The sequence below is a fragment of the Xiphophorus hellerii genome, chromosome 13, assembly GCF_003331165.1.
Source record: "Xiphophorus hellerii strain 12219 chromosome 13, Xiphophorus_hellerii-4.1, whole genome shotgun sequence".
NCBI lineage: Eukaryota > Metazoa > Chordata > Actinopteri > Cyprinodontiformes > Poeciliidae > Xiphophorus > Xiphophorus hellerii.
Window position 1 is genome coordinate 386211 of NC_045684.1, and position 19415 is coordinate 405625.

Here is a 19415-nt window from a genome sequence, read left to right on the forward strand (position 1 = left end):
TAAAAATTTTAAGCTGGACTGCAAGCGTCTCTGTTGCACTGAGCGTTTTACTAGCGGAGCAGAATTATTCCTAAAATATAGATTTATAGTTTACGCCAGAGGTTCCCAAAGATTTTCTGGGCCCCCTATGGATTAAAATAAAATCCTCCCAAAAAGAAAAAGAAAAAAATCAACTGGTCCCACATGGTTCAACCAGACATAAACCTAAACACATATTTTGTTTTCAAACTCCTCTGAAGTTTATTTCACACTTCAGGTTGCAACAAAACAAACTACAAACATCTTTACAGTGAAACACTTTTGTGTAAAAGTTTTTGTTTTTATTCATCCATACTGCTTCCCACGCCCCCCTGCAATGGCACTGCACCCCCACTAGGGGCGCACCCCACACTTTGGGAACCACTGGTTTACACATTTAAAGCCGGCAGGCGGACCATCACACAGTTGCTCGTTGCCTCCGCTCGTTGCCTCAGCGCGTTGCTGCTTTATTTCTTAAGTTGCCTCAGCGCGTTGCTGCTTTATTTCTTAAGTTGCCTCCAAGCGTTGCCTCCGAGCGTTGCCTCCGAGCGTTGCCTCAGCGCATTGCTGCTTTATTTCTTAAGTTGCCTCAGCGCGTTGCTGCTTTATTTCTTAAGTTGCCTTCGCGCGTTGCTGCTTTATTTCTTAAGTTGCCTCCAAGCGTTGCCTCCGAGCGTTGCCTCAGCGCATTGCTGCTTTATTTCTTAAGTTGCCTCCGAGCGTTGCCTCAGGGCATTGCTGCTTTATTTCTTAAGTTGCCTCCGAGCGTTGCCTCAGGGCATTGCTGCTTTATTTCTTAAGTTGCCTCCGAGCGTTGCCTCAGCGCGGATCGCGCTCCTCCTGTCACTCAAACTGGACGCAGGCTGACCTGTATGGATATTTACATCAACCTCCTATGAGGAATCATGTTTCTTTAGAGAACTCCACATCAAGGTCAGAGTTCAAACCCGCCGCGTTAGCTCTGGTTGTGCAGCTCTATGAACCGCAGGAATAACTTGTAGTGGCTTTCAGAGGAGCGTTGAGGATGATTTATCTTTGTGAACAAAGAATTATGCAGCGTTTCCATCTCAACAGCTGCCCAGCGTGTGGCGCTGTCTGCCTGTAAAGTTCATGTCTGTGTCCCGGTTGGTGGGAGCGTTAGCGGTTAACTAACCAGCGCTAACCTCATCATGCAGGTTCAGCCGGTGAGGAGCTTTCGCTCGTAGTCACGCTTCACGCTGGTTTTATATTATTTTATTATTATTTTTCCGGTTACACGAAGCATCAAATCATACCAAATGTTTTGTCCACTTAGTCAGACAGAGTTAATGCGTCCGGCCGCGCGGAGATCTGAGAAACTCGTCCCATAAACTGGAGCAACCAAAACAGTTTCTGTGACTCTTATTAAAACTCAACAGACAGAAATGTTAGAGCTGCTAAAGCCACATTAGCAGCATTAAATTAAATCTCAGTTTGTTGCTCATCTCTGCTCAGTGCAGCAGATTGAACTCATCCTGCAGGGCCGGTCCAAGGCTGCATGAGGCCTGGGGCAGAATCTGACCTAGGGGCCCCTCTTGCTGCTAAAACCATCAGCACCTCTAACAGAATCTGGGTTGGATTTAATCTGGGAGAGAGAGAGTAGATTAACTGGCCAACATAAAAACAATCAGTTATAATTACAGTTTATTCATTTGTATTTGTGAACAAACAGCTCAAACTCACAGATTAAACTCACAGCATCAGATTGTTGCTATGGTGACAAAATAATTTGAACTTTTACAAAGTAAACAGCTCCTTAAAATCTTACATTTCAATGTTAAACAATTTAAAATCTTTTAATTTATGTTGAAACCATTAAATCAAATTTAGCAGCATTGATCATCTCAATAAATAAATGTTACATTTATGTATCTGTGTTAAAATATTATCATTATGGCCCCTGAAGCCCTGGGGGCCTCATGGAGCCGCTGACTTCATTTAGATTAAACAGAAGTGGAAATAATTGATATTCATTTTAATTGTATTTTTTGATTTGTTGGTTTTAAGACTAGTTGTGGGTTTAAATATCGTTTCACTGGAGATGTTTTCCATAACATTTAATTACCCAGTAATATTTTTACGTTTCCTGTCAACTTAACATCTTTTGTTATAAAAACACGGTGGACCGACCGCCGGGCTGAGCTGGTTTACTGGGGGAACCTGCTAGCCTAAAATAGCATCTCAGTGCTAACATGTAGCAGCTAATGCTAACGCCAGCGACTACAAAAGCTCCAGGAATGATTAGGGCTTCATGAACACTTTGCTCCAATCTGATGGTTGAAGATCAGATTAAAACATAAATATTTGATGTTATTGATTCAATAATTTAGCAACAAAAATGTTTTTGAATTGAAAATGTTGCTGATTTTGTCAGCATGTGTTTGGTTACAGACCCTGCAGTTAACTTCATTAAACATTTTCATGGCGTTCCACTGCTGGTTTCCATATCGCTCCCTCAGTCTGTGTTTCACACAGGAGGACTGTTGGTGTTGCACTGCCTCCAGCCTCCATTTCCTGTTAATCATCATCAGTTTCTGTGTGAGAATCAATGAAATGTTCAGCAGTTTCAGCCCCCCAGTCAAACTGGATTTATTCTGAATAAAGAGACCAAACAGGAGAGAGAAATCCTGAACTGTCCCTTTAAATGTGATCAGTTGGTCAGATTCTGGGAAACCAGGTGAGACAAAAACAGGTGAGGTTTTGTTTCCATGCCGACCTCCATGAAACGTCTCCCTTCCTGAACCATTTCCCGTTATTTGACATCAGCAGTGAAACGAGCTGCAGGATGTTTTCATCCCAAACTTTACTTCAGGTTTGGAATCCAAACAGTGACAAAGATTTTGTGAATGGATGAAAGCTGGTTATGAAACAAAGGATTCTGGGAAAACTGGAGCAGGTGGAGGAGACACAGCTGCAGGGACACACAGGTGAGTCTGAGTCACATCACTTCATGTTTCACTTTGAACCTGGAAAAACATCAGTTCAAACATCTGGACGCAGAGGAAGACGCTTCCTGGAACACCAGCAGACAGGAAGTACCGGAGCAGGTACTTCCTGTCTGCTGGACTCACAGCAGTCACTCTGCACTCACCTGGAGGGAAACGCTGCAGCTCTCTGTTCCCCCTGTTCAACTTTGACCTCTTTACAATGATCACATTCTTAATAAAACCGGGGCAGCTGGTTGACCCTTGACCTTTGGAAAATGCTAATTTAGCAATACAAAGCTGACATCAGTGTAGCATAGAAATCTTCTCTAGATTAGAACTTCTTCGTTTGTCAGTTTGGAGCTTTTAGCTTCATTTTGTTTCTGTTTTGATCATCATTGGTTTATTATTTTCAGTTGATTGGTTCTTGGTTCTGATCCGTTTCCTTACGTTGCGTCTTGTTTCAGACTTGCTCCGGTCTGCGGCTGCAGCTCCTCTCCTGGTCGGCGGTATTTTCTGTCGGTTCCTCCGTGGTTCTCCAGGTTCTCTAAAGATTTTAATTTTCTGATTTTAAAAGAACATTTGATCTTTTTCAAATGTCTCACTAACGATTCTCTCTGACTATAGAACCGGTTCTAAATTGGACCTTCAGGTTCTGCAGACGTAAACAGGATCTTTCTTCATTCTAGAGTCGGATCAGAACCAGAACCAGAACCGGTCCTCTGCTCTGTGATCTTTTCTGCATGAATAATGGATGAGTCCAGCGCCACCTGGAGGTCAATGAGGTAAATCATGACAGGAAGCTGGGAGTTCTGGACACCGGCCCGGCCCGGCCCGTGGTACCGTCAGATGATTTAATTACTGTGTTGGAACAGTTACATAAGCAGCAGAGCTCTGAGAGAAACAAACGTTCAGCAGGAAACACGCAGAACTTTTTCACATCTGGATCCGGCCAATAAAATTCATTTTTAATCCATTATAAAAAAAAAACTAGATTGAAATATTGAAGTTTTTATTTTCTTGTTAAACATGATTTTTCTTTAGGTGAGTGTAAATAAATATGATGTGCAAAAATGATCAGTTGTGTATTCATGACTATAAATCTATATTTCTTTCTGTCATGTTCCGTGTTTTTCTGTGTATTTATTTACAGTTTTCTGTGTTTCTGAGTTTCCATGTTGTCCTGTCCTCCCCTTGATTGTCCCCAGGTGTTTCTCGTCCCCGTAATTACCTCCTGTGTATTTAGTGTCACCTGTGTGTCTGTGTCTTTGTCGGGTCCTCGTCTCGTTTGGCGTCTTGTCTAATGTGCGCTCAGTCCTTCGTGTGTCCAGTCGTATCAGCTGCTACCGGCGTTGAGCCCTGGTTTCCGCTCAGTCGTGCTGCCTGGTGTTTTGGATCTTGCACCGTCACCATTAAACTGTCATCAGACATCTTACCTGGGTCTCCAGCGTCTGCCTCACCACCCACCTACACCGCACTTCATGACACTTTCATTTCTACAGACTGGACAAAAAAGTTTTTAAGTCTCTTGTTTTTTCTCACTGAAGGGAAAATGAAAAAACAATTCTGTGAAAACTAAAAGTTTTTCTTTTCCTGTTTTGGATGTAAAATAATTAGAAAAATCAGAAATAGTTTTTTTTTTCTTTCCCTGCTGAATCAGAATCTGGGATTTTTATCTTCAGCTCCTCAGTTTCTGTTTGTGACGTCAGAACAACTTTAATCCTCAGCCGGATTTAGAGCCTCACATTTATTCCTGACTCAGTCGGAGCGCCGGGTCAGAACTGGACAGGAAGAGCCGCAGCGCTCAGATCCGCTGCGACTCGGTTTCAGTCCGGTTGCATCAACCCAGAAAAACCCTGAACTGCAGCCGCAACCAGCAACCCCCAGCCAGCAACCAGCAACCCTCTGCTAGCAACCCTCAGCCCTCACCGCTGTCTCCATGGCGACCAAGTGACCCACTGTCGACCCGATGAGGTCAAACTGCAGCGTTGGCCTCCAGGGAGGTTTGAAATCTCTGATCTGAAATCATCTTGGCGCCGTCAGAGCCGCGACCCAGAGGTCACTCAGAGGTCACCGTCGCTCCGACTCAACATTCTCATGTTTCCACCTGCGGTTCTGATCCGGCTCAGATTCTAGCCCAGTAAATTACTTTTCCTCCTGAGGTTCTGAGCAGATCCAGGTTCTGTTACACCTTCCACTGTGACACTTCGCTGAGCCCAGCGGGTCCACCAGAACCCAGCGGGTCCAACAGAACCTGCCGTCTCAGTCCAGTTTCTACTGGGAGCAATCCCAGTTTAATCGTTTATTTAACTGGTTAAACTGGAGAAGTTCAGATCGGGATGATTTCTTCTAGACGGTTCTTCCATGGTTCAGAACCAGAACCAAAACGTCTCTTCCCAGTCAGACTGAGTTTAGTCAGGATGTTTAACTGGTTTAACTGGGAAACGTCTGCGTGAAGAACTGAAAATCTTAATAATTCATCTCTCTTAAACCAGACAGCGATCTGATTGGCTGTTGTCACAGCCGCCATGTTGATCTGAACCATCATCATCATCATCATCCAGGCTTTTCATGGTGATGCTGCAGGAACAAACCCTCCTGGTTCTGGACGGGTCCGTTTGGGTCAGAAGCTGCTTTGTTTCCAGCTGGCGGCTCTGATGTCATATTCAAATCTCTGGTTTCTGGGCAACTCACTGATAAGTCGACCCGCTTTGCATACAGCAGCTGGTTCTGGACGGGTCCATTTGGGTCAGAAGCTGCTTTGCATACAGTCACTGGTTGACCCAGTTTGTTTGCTCTATTATAAACCGGGTTTTCCTCCTGAGGGCTTCAGACAAGATCCATCCATCCAACCATCCATCCAACCATCCATCCATCCAACCATCCATCCATCCATCCATCCATCCATCCAACCATCCATCCAACCATCCATCCAACCATCCATCCATCCAACCATCCATCCAACCATCCATCCATCCAAACATCCATCCATCCATCCAACCAAACATCCAACCATCCATCCAACCAAACATCCATCCAAACATCCATCCATCCAACCATCCATCCATCCAACCATCCATCCATCCAAACATCCATCCATCCAACCATCCATCTATCCATCCATCCAAACAACCATCCATCCATCCAAACATCCATCCATCCAACCATCCATCCATACATCCAACATCCATCCATCTATCCATCCATCCATCCAACCAACCAAACATCCAACCATCCATCCATCCAAATATCTATCCATCCATCCATCCATCCATCCAACCAAACATCCAACCATCCATCCAACCATCCATCCATCCAACCAAACATCCAACCATCCATCCATCCATCCATCCAACCAAACATCCAACCATCCAAACTTCCATCCAACCAAACATCCAACCATCCAAACTTCCATCCATCCAACCAAACATCCAACCACCCATCCATCCATCCATCCAACCAAACATCCAACCAAACATCCAACCATCCATCCATCCATCCATCCAAATATCCATCCATCCATCCATCCAACCAAACATCCAACCATCCATCCATCCAACCAAACATCCAACCATCCAAACTTCCATCCAACCAAACATCCATCCATCCAAATATCCATCCATCCAACCAAACATCCAACCATCCAACCAAACATCCAACCATCCATCCATCCAACCATCCATCCATCCAACCAAACATCCAACCATCCATCCATCCATCCAACCAAACATCCAACCATCCAAACTTCCATCCAACCAAACATCCAACCATCCATCCATCCATCCATCCAACCAAACATCCAACCATCCATCCATCCATCCAACCAAACATCCAACCATCCAAACTTCCATCCAACCAAACATCCATCCATCCAAATATCCATCCATCCATCCATCCAACCAAACATCCAACCAAACATCCAACCATCCAACCAAACATCCAACCATCCATCCATCCATCCATCCATCCAACCAAACATCCAACCATCCAAACTTCCATCCAACCAAACATCCAACCATCCATCCATCCATCCAACCAAACATCCAACCATCCAAACTTCCATCCAACCAAACATCTAACAGTCCAACCAATCATTGCTCTCCAGCCAACAGGAAGTTGTTCTCCTGCTCCAGTTCTTCCCACAGCATGCTGCTGCCACCACCATCCCTTCCTGTGTGAAGCTTCCTGCCTCTGTTGGAACGAAGGGAACGTGTCAGAGCGTTATGTAAACGTTCTGATGAGCGGCGAAGTGTCTTCTCTCCATCAGCCGTCTCCATGGTGACGTAACCTGCAGCTTCATGACCGTCTAATCTGGACCTCAGATAAGAACGCTGCGCAGAACTAAAACGTCTGAGTTCACAGTTTGTTCAGGTTTTGTTCTGTTTGCAGCATTAAATTGCAGAACTGTTCTGGTTCTGGTCCAGATAAGCAGCATGTTTAGCATTGAGATGCTAACTCCTTTTAGCATGACTTGAATAAGCAGCAGTGTTTTCCATCAGATCGACTAGAAACCGAGATGAACCCCAGAAAAGAGAAGCAGCAACTGCTAGCAGCAACTGCTAGCAGCAGCAATTAGAGGTCAGCAACCACTGCTAGCTTGTTTACGGGGGGAACAGAAACGAGCTAATACAAAGGTTCTGACCAAAACCTTTTCATGTGAAACATAAAAGAGATTAATTCTGCTAAAATCAGTAAATTAATGGAAATTAATGTGTTAAAGTCTAATTAAATACTTTTCTGGTCAGAATAGTCAGAAAAGTTAAAGACTTGGACGGACAGACGGACGGTAAGCACAAACATCACAGACCTCTGATCCATATTCAGGGACCAGGCTGGGAGTTAAAACAGGAGAATAAAGTCAGAACAAAGTTTACCAGGAAAAAGTCTGAAAATACAAGAAGAAAAGAGAAAAAAGTTTTGTAGTTCTGGGATCAGCCCGTCTGGTTCTGGTTCTAAAACCCCTAATAGAGATAAAACTGAGCTGATCTTCCTTTCCCACCCTAGCCTGAAACTGATCTGGGTTTGTGGCCGTTTCCATGCCAACAGTGACTCAACGATGAGGATCCCACGATTCTTAGAGGATCAGAACCTCTAAGAACTGACTTTCCAGTTTCTATTTCTGCAGCCGAGATCAAAAAGCTGCTGAGAGTCAGCAGAGCGCCGAGTCCCTCCAGCCTCTCAGGCCCCTCTGGTCCCTCCGGTCCCTCCGGCCCCTCCGGTCCCTCCGGCCCCAGATCCTCTGTGACCGCTCCTGGCTGCTGGTTCTGATCCAAACACCAGAACCTCCAGAGCCTCTGTGGTTCATTCAGTTATTCCTGCAGGTGAGTAGTTGCCATGGAGACGCACGGCTCCATATTTAGCCTGCCGGCTGCTAATCCTGTTAAAGCAGCAGGAGGCTGTTCACAGAGTGACCCACTGTACAGACGGACTGATCCCAATCCCTGACCCCTGACCCCTGCTGGGCCGGCTGGAGGACATGTTGGATCCTCCTGCAGTCTGGGAGTTTCTTAAAACTGTCTGACAGGAAAACCAAAACTATAAATTCAGATTAAAAACTGACTGAACTCATTTGGAGCAGGTAGGAAGCTAACAAAGGATGGAAGCAGCAAAATTTGAAATAATTTCCTTGAAAAAACTTCACAGTTTTTAGCTTTTCAGATAAGCAGTTAGCGCGCTAACAGAGCGAAGGCAACATGTAGCGGACGCTCCCACCCACTGCTGGCTCTGAGCTCTGTACTTCCTGTTAGCAGCCTGAACTTCCTGTTAGCAGCCTGTGCTTCCTGTTTATCCCATGCGGAGTGTCAATATCTGATGACATCAGGCTCTGTGTCGCCTGGTTGATTCTCTCCAAACTAAAAGACAGAAACACAACTAACTCACTTTTTAAAAGTTTGCTTAAATTTTCATGACAGTAGGATGGAAACATCGCCAGTAACAGAAATAAATATTAAATCTAATTTTTTAAAAATCCCAAACAAGACTAACACAAGAAGTAAAGTGGGAAGATTTAACAGTAAAGGTCTAAATAGAAACAAACTGAAGAGGCTCAGAGTGACGCCTGTTTGAGTTTAAGAATAAATATTAATATTTTATATTTTGTGATCATCAGGAAGAGAAACTTCTTGAGCTTCTCCTGAGGTTCCTCTGAAACGCTGCGCTCAGGTTCAAATGTCGAGCTAACGCAGCTAACGCAGCTAACGCAGCGAGCGCATCAGGAATCCTCCGAGGAATCAGCAACCAGATCAGCATGTTCAGAGCCTTGTTGCTACCAGCCAATCAGGAGCCTCCGCTGCCTCCCCCGGTGGATCCAGCGTCATGGAGACCGACTCCAGGGGGAGGAGCTGCAACCAGACACCTGCTGATCAGCTCCCCTGGTGGAGGGGAGGGGGTGACAGGTGAGTCAGAGCTGAGAGGAAAGTTAGAAGTGTTCAGGTAGAGCTGCAGCTTCCATGCAGCGCATGCATCAGCTGGACTTTCTGCAGACGAGGATCAGATCCTCTAGATCCTCTAGATCCTCTGGATCCTCTGGACACGAAGAGCGGGAAGCGATCCTTCATCGGTACGATCTGCTTTCCTTCCACAGACGGTAGAAATTGCTGAGTCACCACAGCGGTGTTTAGTCCAGAACCTCCAGAACCTGATCCAGAGGAGGAACTTTGCTCCGATCTTCCCGGCGTTCCTTTAGTTCCTTGCGGTTCTGCTCTGCTCCTCCACAGCATTTCGATCAGTCTGGACTTTGACTAGGCCATTGCAGAACCTTGACTCTCCTGTTGCAGATCTGCTGCTGGGTTTGGATCATGGTTCTGATGATGACCCAGTTTGGTTCACATTAGACTCTAGAACACTCCATGGTCCAATCAGAGACTGCAGGTCCAAACCGTCTGCTGGTTTATCTGGACCAGAACCAGAACAGTTCTGCGGTTTAATGCTGCAAACAGAACAAAACCTGAACAAACTGTGAACTCAGACAGTTTAGTTCTAATCTGTCGCTGGGAGAACCTCAGTCAGGTTCTGGTTCTGACCCGGTTTGACCGCAGAGCAGAACATGAATTATTCACTCTAACAGCAGGTGAGGTTGGAATCGGGCCTGAACACAACCTGGGAGACGAGCCGGACTCATGCAATCAGAGCCGCAGTGAAAACAGAGCCGGCGCCGAATCTGGGCTCAAGTATCGGACCGGTTGAACAGGTTCTGCCGATGGTTCTGGTTCTGGTTCCCCTGAAGGAGGTTGGCTGTTATAACCCAGAGTTTCCCTCTCAGCGGATCAGAACCTCTGACCCAGAAGAACATCTCAGACCAAAACAGAAACAGGAAGTAGAACCAGGGAAGGTTCCTGAAGGTTCTTTAAAGAACCGCGGAACCTGTCCAACATGGAGACTGCTGCTGGTCTCCATGGCAACAATTTGTTACACAGTAAAAAAAATTAACAGCGATAATTAGAGTAATTTAATCCGCCGAAGGAGAAAATGGTTCATATTTCCAGTTTCAGACTGAAACTGAAACGATATGAAATGAAACGTGATCAGTGACGTCATAATTAGATCCTCCTGGTTTTGGGCTGCGAGGTTGGAGGAGGTTCTGCTGGCACAGGTTCCGAACTGAACTGGACCGGTTCTGGATGCTGCGGACTCAGTTATGTAACTGCAGGTTAGTGGAGCAGCTGGACTGCTGCGTGACGTCACAGCTCCGGCTTTACGTAACCGCTGGTCCATAAGCCGCTCTGGGTCAGAACCGGCGGAACATCTGGGCCTCTGGTTCCGGGGTCAAAGGTTGCAGATGTTGCAGCGCGTGATGGCGCAGCCTGAGGAAGAGGAGGAAGGACAGAAACTCTTCATCTTCCTCCTTTTCATCACCGTCATCCCTGCCGCTGCAGCGGAATCCCGTGACGTCACGGCCCAGTTGCTGTGGTTACCGGTGACGCAGCAGGGGGCGGGATCTGCCGGCACCACGTGTCCCTTATAAAGCGGCTCGTCGGGCTCGCGCAGCAGCAGTCTCGCGCCGCTTCAGAGGAGATCAACCGGACCGTCGGAACCGAACCGCGGGAGGATTCTTGTTTATTTTCTGCGTTTGGAGATTCGGTTCTGATTCCCGTCCGAACTGGCTTCCCGCTGCGCAGCGCTCAACATGGCGGTGACCGAGGCGGGATGCGACCTGACCTACTGCAAGATGCGGGGGATCGTTGCGGTTCTGACCGGTGAGCCTCACAGCAACCCGCACTCTACCGGAACCGGTACCGGTACCGGTACCAGGCCCGAACCCGGCGCCTTCACCACACACCAGCACTCTAACCCGAACTTTAGTCTGTTTTCACGGAAATGCGGTTTAAATTTAAATAGCGGAGCCAGTGCGCCTGCGCAGTAGGACTGTGTGACGGGCTGAATGGAAAAAGCCGCTGGGCTCTGCATGAATGGAAACCCGGCTGGTTGCGTAACTAATAAGCCGCAGCTTTGCACAAATCTTTAACAATCACGCAACAACTGACCGCAGAAGGAACGTTCAGATGTCCAGATCACAGTTCGGATCGTTCTTAATCAGACCGGTTCTTTTTTTTTCTCTCTCTGCAGCTTTTATCAAGGAGAGGAAAATGGGTCTGAACGATTTCATCCAGAAGCTGGCGGCGACCCCGCACATCTGCCAGCAGTGAGTATCTGAGGGGGCAAAGGCGGTACAACTGCCCCCGGTCAGGGGGTAAAACTGGTCCATAACTGCCCCAGTACAGGCTTCCTGCCCCCGCTGCTAATCTGCCTCCAGGAAGCCAGAATAGTCTAATCCCTGATGTTCCTGGAGGTAAATCTGGTTGGGATTACTCCGTGACTCACTGCACCGCTGCTGCCGCCTGCGGGAGAAAGTCAGACATGCTGAGCGGCTCTAAGCCGATCCTCAGACGGGACAGGCTGGACTGTCCCGTCTGAGGGACAGCCAGAGGTCACCTGCTGACCCCTGACCTGCACCTCCTGTGGTCTGATCAGAAAAAACATTTTAATGTTTATTTTTTTAATGTTTCTCTGTTTTTGTGCTGCAGCTCTGAGGTGAACAACTTCCTGAAGATCGATGAGAATCAGAACGAAGCTGAAGATGGAAGTCCAGTAAGTTCATCTCTTCACTTTCCACCTTTTATTTAAAATAAATCATAATCAATAATCTGGTTTCAGTCTGACATACTTATGCTATCTATAGTTTAAGTTTGATATATTATCAAACTCCTGACCTTTTGGTGTTTTATTTCCTTCGAATCGTATTGTTAAAACTTGGACAAAGTTTAGAGTGTCTACAAAATATGTCAGTAACATATTTACACAATAAACAAAAAGAAGTAGAAAAACAGAACTAATCTGTTCATTGTTCCCAAATAAAGTGTGAAAAATTAGAAACAGTCTTTGAGGAAGAGTTCAGAAACTATAATAACTTTGAAAATATAGTTAAATATCAAGAGGGAATCTGAAACTAAAGTATTGATCTGGTATTAATATTCATATTTTAGATTGGTTGTTTTTGTCAGATTTTGCTGTTAGACTACTGATTTTTTGATCTGCTGTAAAAACAATATTTTTTTTCCTCGTTTAAATTCTTCCAAAAAATCCACATCTAAAAATCCAATAACTATTGGACAGAATGAACAGAAACATTTTTATTCTCTGAAGAAGTGCTGCCACCTGCAGGTGGGAGTTGGCGTCATCAGACCTGATGGTTCTGATCCACTGGCAGTTCTGGATCAGTGTGAGCCGCTGAGACGATCTGCTGGTTCTGAGTTTCTGTTTTTTCCTGCTCGTCTTTCAGATGTACCTGAGTCCGCGCTCGTCGCTGGCCGAGGACACTCAGTGAGTTTCTGCTCATTTCCTGTTTTATGAACTGAAGTCGGCGATCAGACAGGAAGCTGATTTATTGTGTCTCTCAGGATCAAGCCGTGTGACTTCGACTACCTCAAGATCATCGGGAAAGGCAGCTTTGGGAAGGTGAGTGATCTCCGCTTTGCTCCTAGCGTCGTTTCCGTTTCTCCTCTGACGGTTCTGGACCCGGTTCTGCTCAGGTTCTGCTGGCTCGGCACAAGGAGACCACCAGGTACTACGCCGTCAAGGTTCTGCAGAAGAAGATCATCCTGAAGAAGAAGGAGGTGAGTCAGCGGCGGCAGCAGGTGAGCGGCTCCTGGTGGGACAGAGTGTAACGGTTTTGGTCCGGTTCTGATCCAGCAAAAGCACATCATGGCGGAGCGCAGCGTGTTGATGAAGAACGTCCAGCACCCCTTCCTGGTCGGGCTGCACTACAGCTTCCAGACCACCGACAAGCTCTACTTCGTCCTGGACTACGTCAACGGAGGAGAGGTCAGTGTGCAGCCGGAAGGGACTGGTTCTGTTCGGTCCGGTCCGGATGTTGACTCCGTCTGTTCCCTGCAGCTCTTCTACCACCTGCAGAGGGAGCGGGTCTTCCTGGAGCCCAGGGCCCGGTTCTACGCGGCGGAGATCGCCAGCGCTCTGGGCTACCTTCACTCTCTGCACATCGTGTACAGGTGAGGCTGATCCTGCAGCGCCCTCTGCTGGCCGCTGGGGGCCCCAGGTTTTAATGCCTCCTGCTGTCCGGTGTTCCTCAGGGACCTGAAGCCTGAGAACATCCTGCTGGACTCGCAGGGCCACATCGTCCTGACCGACTTCGGACTCTGCAAGGAAGGCCTGGAGCCCAACGGAACCACGTCCACCTTCTGCGGGACGCCGGAGGTAAACGCCAGAAAACATTTAAACTACCGTTATTACTTTTTAAATTACAGTTATTACGTCTGGATCCGGTTAAACTCAAAGTAATAACAGAATCCATCAACAGGAAATATTCAAAAATGCTTTCAGAAAGAGAAGATATGAATTTTAAAAACCATAAAATAAGAACGACGTGTGGAGTGACTTTATGAAGCTGCATGGATGAAGAAATGAATAAATGTAAAATCATAAACGAGTCCAAAAAAAGCTTTTAGATGGTTATAAGATGGAATATACACATAAACTGTAAAATAATACAGAATATTCTTAGACTATTCAGATATATGTAGCATAAAATTATGTTTTCTAGTGATTGATAAAATACATTTTGATATAAGGGTATATTCAAGAATAAACCAGATTAAACAAGTGTAAACTTCTTCTCACTATTTGAATAAACCAGTAGCTGAAATGATTCTCATCTTACACATTGTTGTTGTTTTGGACACTGTAAAAACTCAAAATCTTACTCAGTAGTTTTGTTTAGTTTCTAGTGCAAAAATCTCATTTCACTTGAAATCAGACAAAACTAATAAGTTTGTTTTCAGCAAACAAACAGGAGCTTATTTTATGTAAATAAATCCTTAATAGTGATTTTTTTTTTTTGCCATATAAATGACAGAATCCAACAGTGAAACTAGTCATTTACAAAAAATCAATATTAAGGAATTATTTACATAAAGTTCTTATATCTTGGAGAAATGTTACTTGTCAGTTAGTTTTGTCTTATTTCAAGTTTACTGAGACATTTTCTCTATAAACTGGGCAAAAATAATTTGAAATAAGTGTTTTTGCAGTGTATGTCTTTATATGCAGGTGTATATATGTTTTTTAATTTGTTGGTAGTAAAGCGTCTGACGCTGCAGGAGGTTTGTGACGGTTTGTGACGGTTTGGTTTCCCAGTACCTGGCTCCAGAGGTTCTGCAGAAGCAGGCGTACGACCGGACCGTGGACTGGTGGTGTCTGGGCTCGGTTCTGTACGAGATGCTCTACGGACTCGTGAGTCTCACTCTGTCCCTTTTCTGCTGCTGTCTGCTCTTCTCTGTTGAACCGGCCGCTAACCGGCTAACCGTCTCCCTCAGCCACCGTTCTACAGCCGCAACACGGCGGAGATGTACAACAACATCCTGCACAAGGCGCCGGTGCTGAAGCCCAACGTGTCCAACGCCGGCAGGGAGCTGCTGGAGGGGCTGCTGCAGAAGGAGCGCTGCAGCCGGCTGGGGGCCAACGACGACTTCGTAAGTCTGCCTGAACCGCCGCGGCGCCGTCCCGACAGGGACCGGACCTCATAGTGTTGGTGTTTCCCTGCAGCTGGAGCTCAAGTATCACTCCTTCTTCTCCCCCATCAACTGGGACGACCTGATGGCCAAGAAGGTGGCGCCTCCCTTCGTCCCCTCCGTGGTACGGTCACACCAACCGATGCTGGTTCTGATCCAGCCCAGAACCCGGATCAGAACCAGCAGCTAAATGTTGAGTAGTGAATGATTCAGTCTGTCTTTAAGTAGAAAGCCATAAAAAAAGATCATTATTTAGTTTTAAGAGTGAAAAATAGAGGTCCATTTTGTAGAGTCATATTTTCATCATGTTTATTTATAAATGTCAATTTCAAACTAAATATTCATTTAGCAAGCTAAATGTTTATCTGAAATTAAATATGTAGCTCCAAACTAAATATTTAGACTTTTAGTTTACCTATTTAATCTGAAGCAAAATATTTAGGTTAACTACAAGCTAAATACCAGCTAACTAAATATTTAACTTACTAACTAAACAATTTGCTTCAGATTATCGTGTTTGGAGCTAAATATTTAGGATGTTAACTAATTAGTTCATTTGAACCTGATATGTATACATGACATTAAAAAATAAACCATTATTTTTATGTTAGGCTAATAAATTTGAATTGCTAGCCCCGGTTCTGACGTCCGGTCCGCTCTGTTCTCCAGTCCGGTCCCACCGACCTGCGGCACTTCGACCCGGAGTTCACCCACCTGCCGGTGTCCGCCTCCCTCTGCAGCGACTCGGCCGCGGTGACCGGCAGCGTCCGGGAGGCGGCAGGAGCCTTCCTGGGCTTTTCCTATGGACCCCCGTCCGACCACGCCTTCATGTGACCGGACCGGTCCGGACACGAGCAGCTCTGGAGGGACTCGTGTTGCAGCGCCGACGGGCCGAACCGACCCGACAGGAGAGCATGTGCCAAATAGAGGCGTTTCCGGACCTGAGGCGTGTTTGGGCCGGTTCTGGAGCCGCTGGTGACGTGACAGGTAGTGCCTGACGTTGGGAATGAAGCTGCGTCGCCGTTTGGACCTTGGAGGAGACGCCTTCGTTACCGGACCGGTTCGGTTCTGCTCGTCCTATTTGTGTTTTCACGCAGAAGCTGAATTGCACTCGAGGAAACGAGGGTCAAAGAGAAGCCGAGCAGCTTCGGAACCGAAGGGTCCAAACGTCTCTGCTTCCGGTTCCGGGACCAAAGCGACGCTTCCTTCGACCCGTTTGTCCTCGACCTGAGGAGGAAACCTGCAAACGACCTGCAGCTCTTCCACCTGTACATATCGGAGGATATTCCCAGCTGGTTCTGATGGACTCATGTCGGGTCAGAACCAGCGGTAACCCGGTACCGTTCGGTACTGTCCACCACCACCGTAGCGTCTGTGTTTATGCATCATGTAGAGCAGAACTGTGTTGTCTTGTGCCTGATCCATGTTGAAACATATCTCCGTCCCTCCAGAACCTTCTAGAACTTTAGTCTTAAAGAAGTGCTTCGTTTGGTTGGACAGGAACCGCAGGCCGGATCCGGCTCGGCCCGGTTCTGGAAAGTGCAATAAAAAGTTCCCATAGAATATCTCCCGATCTGGATGCGGAAGGTTGTTCCTGATTGGATTGGAGAGGAAATGTTCCCGGAATGGAAACGGTCCTGAAGTTCTTCCATATTTGGAAGTTTGTTTGTTTTTCTGTGTTTTTATTTTCATGTAAAGCAGAAAATTGGCTCCTTGAGGTGAAACTCTGAGCTGAGATCTGGATCCGAAATGCTAAATAAAACATTTCAAACTCAACCTGACTGTTTCCTTTAATCCCACAGAAAACACCGTTCCTGTCATCCCAGAGGGAATGAAAATAGTCGCACAGAAATTATTTTCCAACTTCACTAGATGCTGACATTCATCAACAACTAAAAGCCAGAGGCATGCATAACATGCTGACTGCTGATAAAATGAAAGTGTTCAATCAATAGTTCAGTCATAGATGGAGTCATGTTCACGCTTCAGTTCAGAGGCGTTTCTTCCACCTGGCCGCCAGGGGGCTCCACAGCTGAATGTTCAGCCTCTTCTCAGCAAAATTAAAATACCTGGACTTATCTCATGTTTATTACATCTTTTAAATGCTTTAGAAATAGAGAATAGCTAAGCTACAAACATTAACTTGGGCTGTTTTAGTCATTATTTATATTTGTTGCTCCGCACCGTTTGTCACACGGAGTGACGTAGGCTGCCGACGGGAATGACGTCAGACAAAAAGACGGTTAGTGTCCCAAAAAAACAAAATCAAGTGACGCATTTGTTGGTGATGTGGGCTGATGAGATGTGTTTCTGGGGTTATTAATAGATATTCTTCAGATTTATGGTTTCCGAAGCTAAAAATCGTCAAATAAACGGAGCTGTAATTAAAAGAGTTTTATACCAAGTTTCTAGGAGTCATGACTGATTTCAGACTAACACAGAGGCAGTATGTTGTAAACACGACAGTAAAACTTTCTAAAACAGTGGATATTTTACACATAAATACAGATTTGCTTACTTAAAATGCCCTATTTACAGTTTAGAAAACTTCCATGTTTTGTGCTAAAGTGTGGGAATGTTGGGAAACTAGTTTCAAAACAAATTCATGTCTTTTTTCTAACAAACATGAGCCTTAAAAATAAGGCTACTGTTATCACATAAATCCATTATTTTTGAAATCCAAATACATGGAGTTTAAAGAAAGTTTTTCCACATAATTAAAATGTTTAATGCAAAATCAAAGACAGTGAAAAATGAACAGTGGTCAGTGGGTTCATGCTCATTTGGCTGACCTCTACGCTTCAACAACCCATAAACCTTTTCAAAACATCCATCCATCCATCCATCTTCTTCCGTTTTATCCGGGGTCGGGTCGCGGGGTAGCAGCTTCAGAAGGGAGGCCCAGTCTTCCCTCCCCAGCCTCTTGTTCCAGCTCCTCCAGGGGAATCCCGAGGCGTTCCCAGGCCAGCAGAGGAACATCGTCCCTCCAGCGTGTCCTGGGTTTTCCCCTCCTCCCGGTGGGACATGAACTCCTCACCAGGGAGGCGTCCAGGAGGCATCCTGACCAGATGCCCCTCAACTGGCTCCTCTCGATGTGAAGGAGCAGTGGCTCTACTCTGAGTCCTTCCTAGATGACTGAGCTTCTCTCTCTAAGGGAGAGCCCAGCCACCCTATGGAGAAAACCCATTTCGGCCGCTTGTATCCGCGATCTCGTTCTTTCAGTCATGACCCAAAGCTCATGACCATAGATGAGGGTGGGAACGTAGATCGACCGGTAAATCGAGAGCTTGGCTTTTTGGCTCAGCTCTCTCTTCACCACGACGGACCGGTACAGCGCCCGCTTGACGGCAGAAGCTGCGCCAATCTGCCTGTCGATCTCCCGCTCCCTTCTTCCCTCATTCGTGAACAAGATCCTGAGATACTTGAACTCCTCCACTTGGGGCAGGACACCCCGATCCGGAGAAGGCACTCTACTCTTTTCCGGCTCAAGACCATGATGGCCTCAGATTTGGAGGCACTGATCCTCATCCCGGCCGCTTCACACTCGGCTGCGAACCGCTCCAGCGAGAGCTGCAGATCATGACCTGATGAAGCCAGAAGGACCACATCGTCTGCAAAAAGCAGAGATGAGATCCAAGGCCACCAAATCGGACCCCCTCAACACCTTGGCTGGTCTAGAAATTCTGTCCATGAAAGTGATGAACAGAATCGGTGACAAAGGGCAGCCCTGGCGGAGTCCAACTCTCACCGGAAACGAGCCCGACTTGCTGCCGGCAATGCGGACCAGACTCTGACACCGGTCATACAGGGACCTGACAGCCCGTATCAAAGGGCCCGGTTCCCCATACTCCTGGAGAACCCCCCACAGGGCTCCCCGAGGGACACGGTCGAACGCCTTCTCCAAGTCCACAAAACACATGTAGACCGGTTGGGCGAAGTCCCAGAACCCTCCAGGACCCTGCCGAGGGTGTAGAGCTGGTCCAGTGTTCCACGACCAGAACCAGAACCACACTGCTCTTCCTGAATCTGAGGTTCAACTATCCGACTGACCCTCCTCTCCAGAACTCCTGAATAGACCTTGCCAGGGAGGCTTAAGGTCTATTCAAACATAATTTTCAAAACATAATTTTTAAAATATATTTGCATGTTATATTACGAAGACACATGGATATTTCCATTTATTGATTTTCTCAAAAAATGTGGTTTGCATTATATGAAAATCTTTGAGATAAACTTGTGAGACTCAAAATGCTCTGAATTCAGAGAATGACCCTGCTGTGTTAGCAAAATAACTTCTCTTTAGTGGATCGGGCCCCAAATGGGTTTCAGGCCCAGGGGCCCCATGGTTGTAAATCCATCAACAGGATCCTGATCCCAGCAATAAAACATCTCAAACTGCTCATGTTTGGTTTCTCTTGTTCATTTTTAGAAT

At 46.3% G+C, this 19415-nt stretch overlaps 1 protein-coding gene across 1 annotated transcript; it reads left to right on the forward strand.

The window, feature by feature from the left end:
* The first annotated feature begins 10937 nt into the window (after positions 1 to 10937).
* On the forward strand, positions 10938 to 16759 carry LOC116731773 (serine/threonine-protein kinase Sgk1). Its single transcript, XM_032581607.1, has 13 exons — positions 10938 to 11155; positions 11526 to 11601; positions 11984 to 12047; positions 12739 to 12779; positions 12857 to 12914; positions 12989 to 13072; positions 13149 to 13280; positions 13353 to 13465; positions 13547 to 13670; positions 14610 to 14705; positions 14789 to 14944; positions 15018 to 15107; positions 15653 to 16759. The coding sequence occupies exons 1-13, from the start codon at positions 11086 to 11088 to the stop codon at positions 15815 to 15817; spliced, it is 1269 nt and encodes a 422-aa protein (XP_032437498.1). The 5' UTR covers positions 10938 to 11085; the 3' UTR covers positions 15818 to 16759.
* Positions 16760 to 19415: the final 2656 nt, after the last annotated feature.

What these genes read in the sequence shown, in the direction of transcription:
- LOC116731773 (XM_032581607.1), top strand. Translation starts at nt 11,086, where the DNA reads ATGGCGGTGACCGAGGCGGGATGCGACCTGACCTACTGCAAGATGCGG. An exon ending in TCGCTGGCCGAGGACACTCA is followed by an intron (nt 12,780 to 12,856) that starts GTGAGTTTCTGC and finishes TGTGTCTCTCAG; the next exon opens with GATCAAGCCGTGTGACTTCG. An exon ending in TCATCCTGAAGAAGAAGGAG is followed by an intron (nt 13,073 to 13,148) that starts GTGAGTCAGCGG and finishes GTTCTGATCCAG; the next exon opens with CAAAAGCACATCATGGCGGA.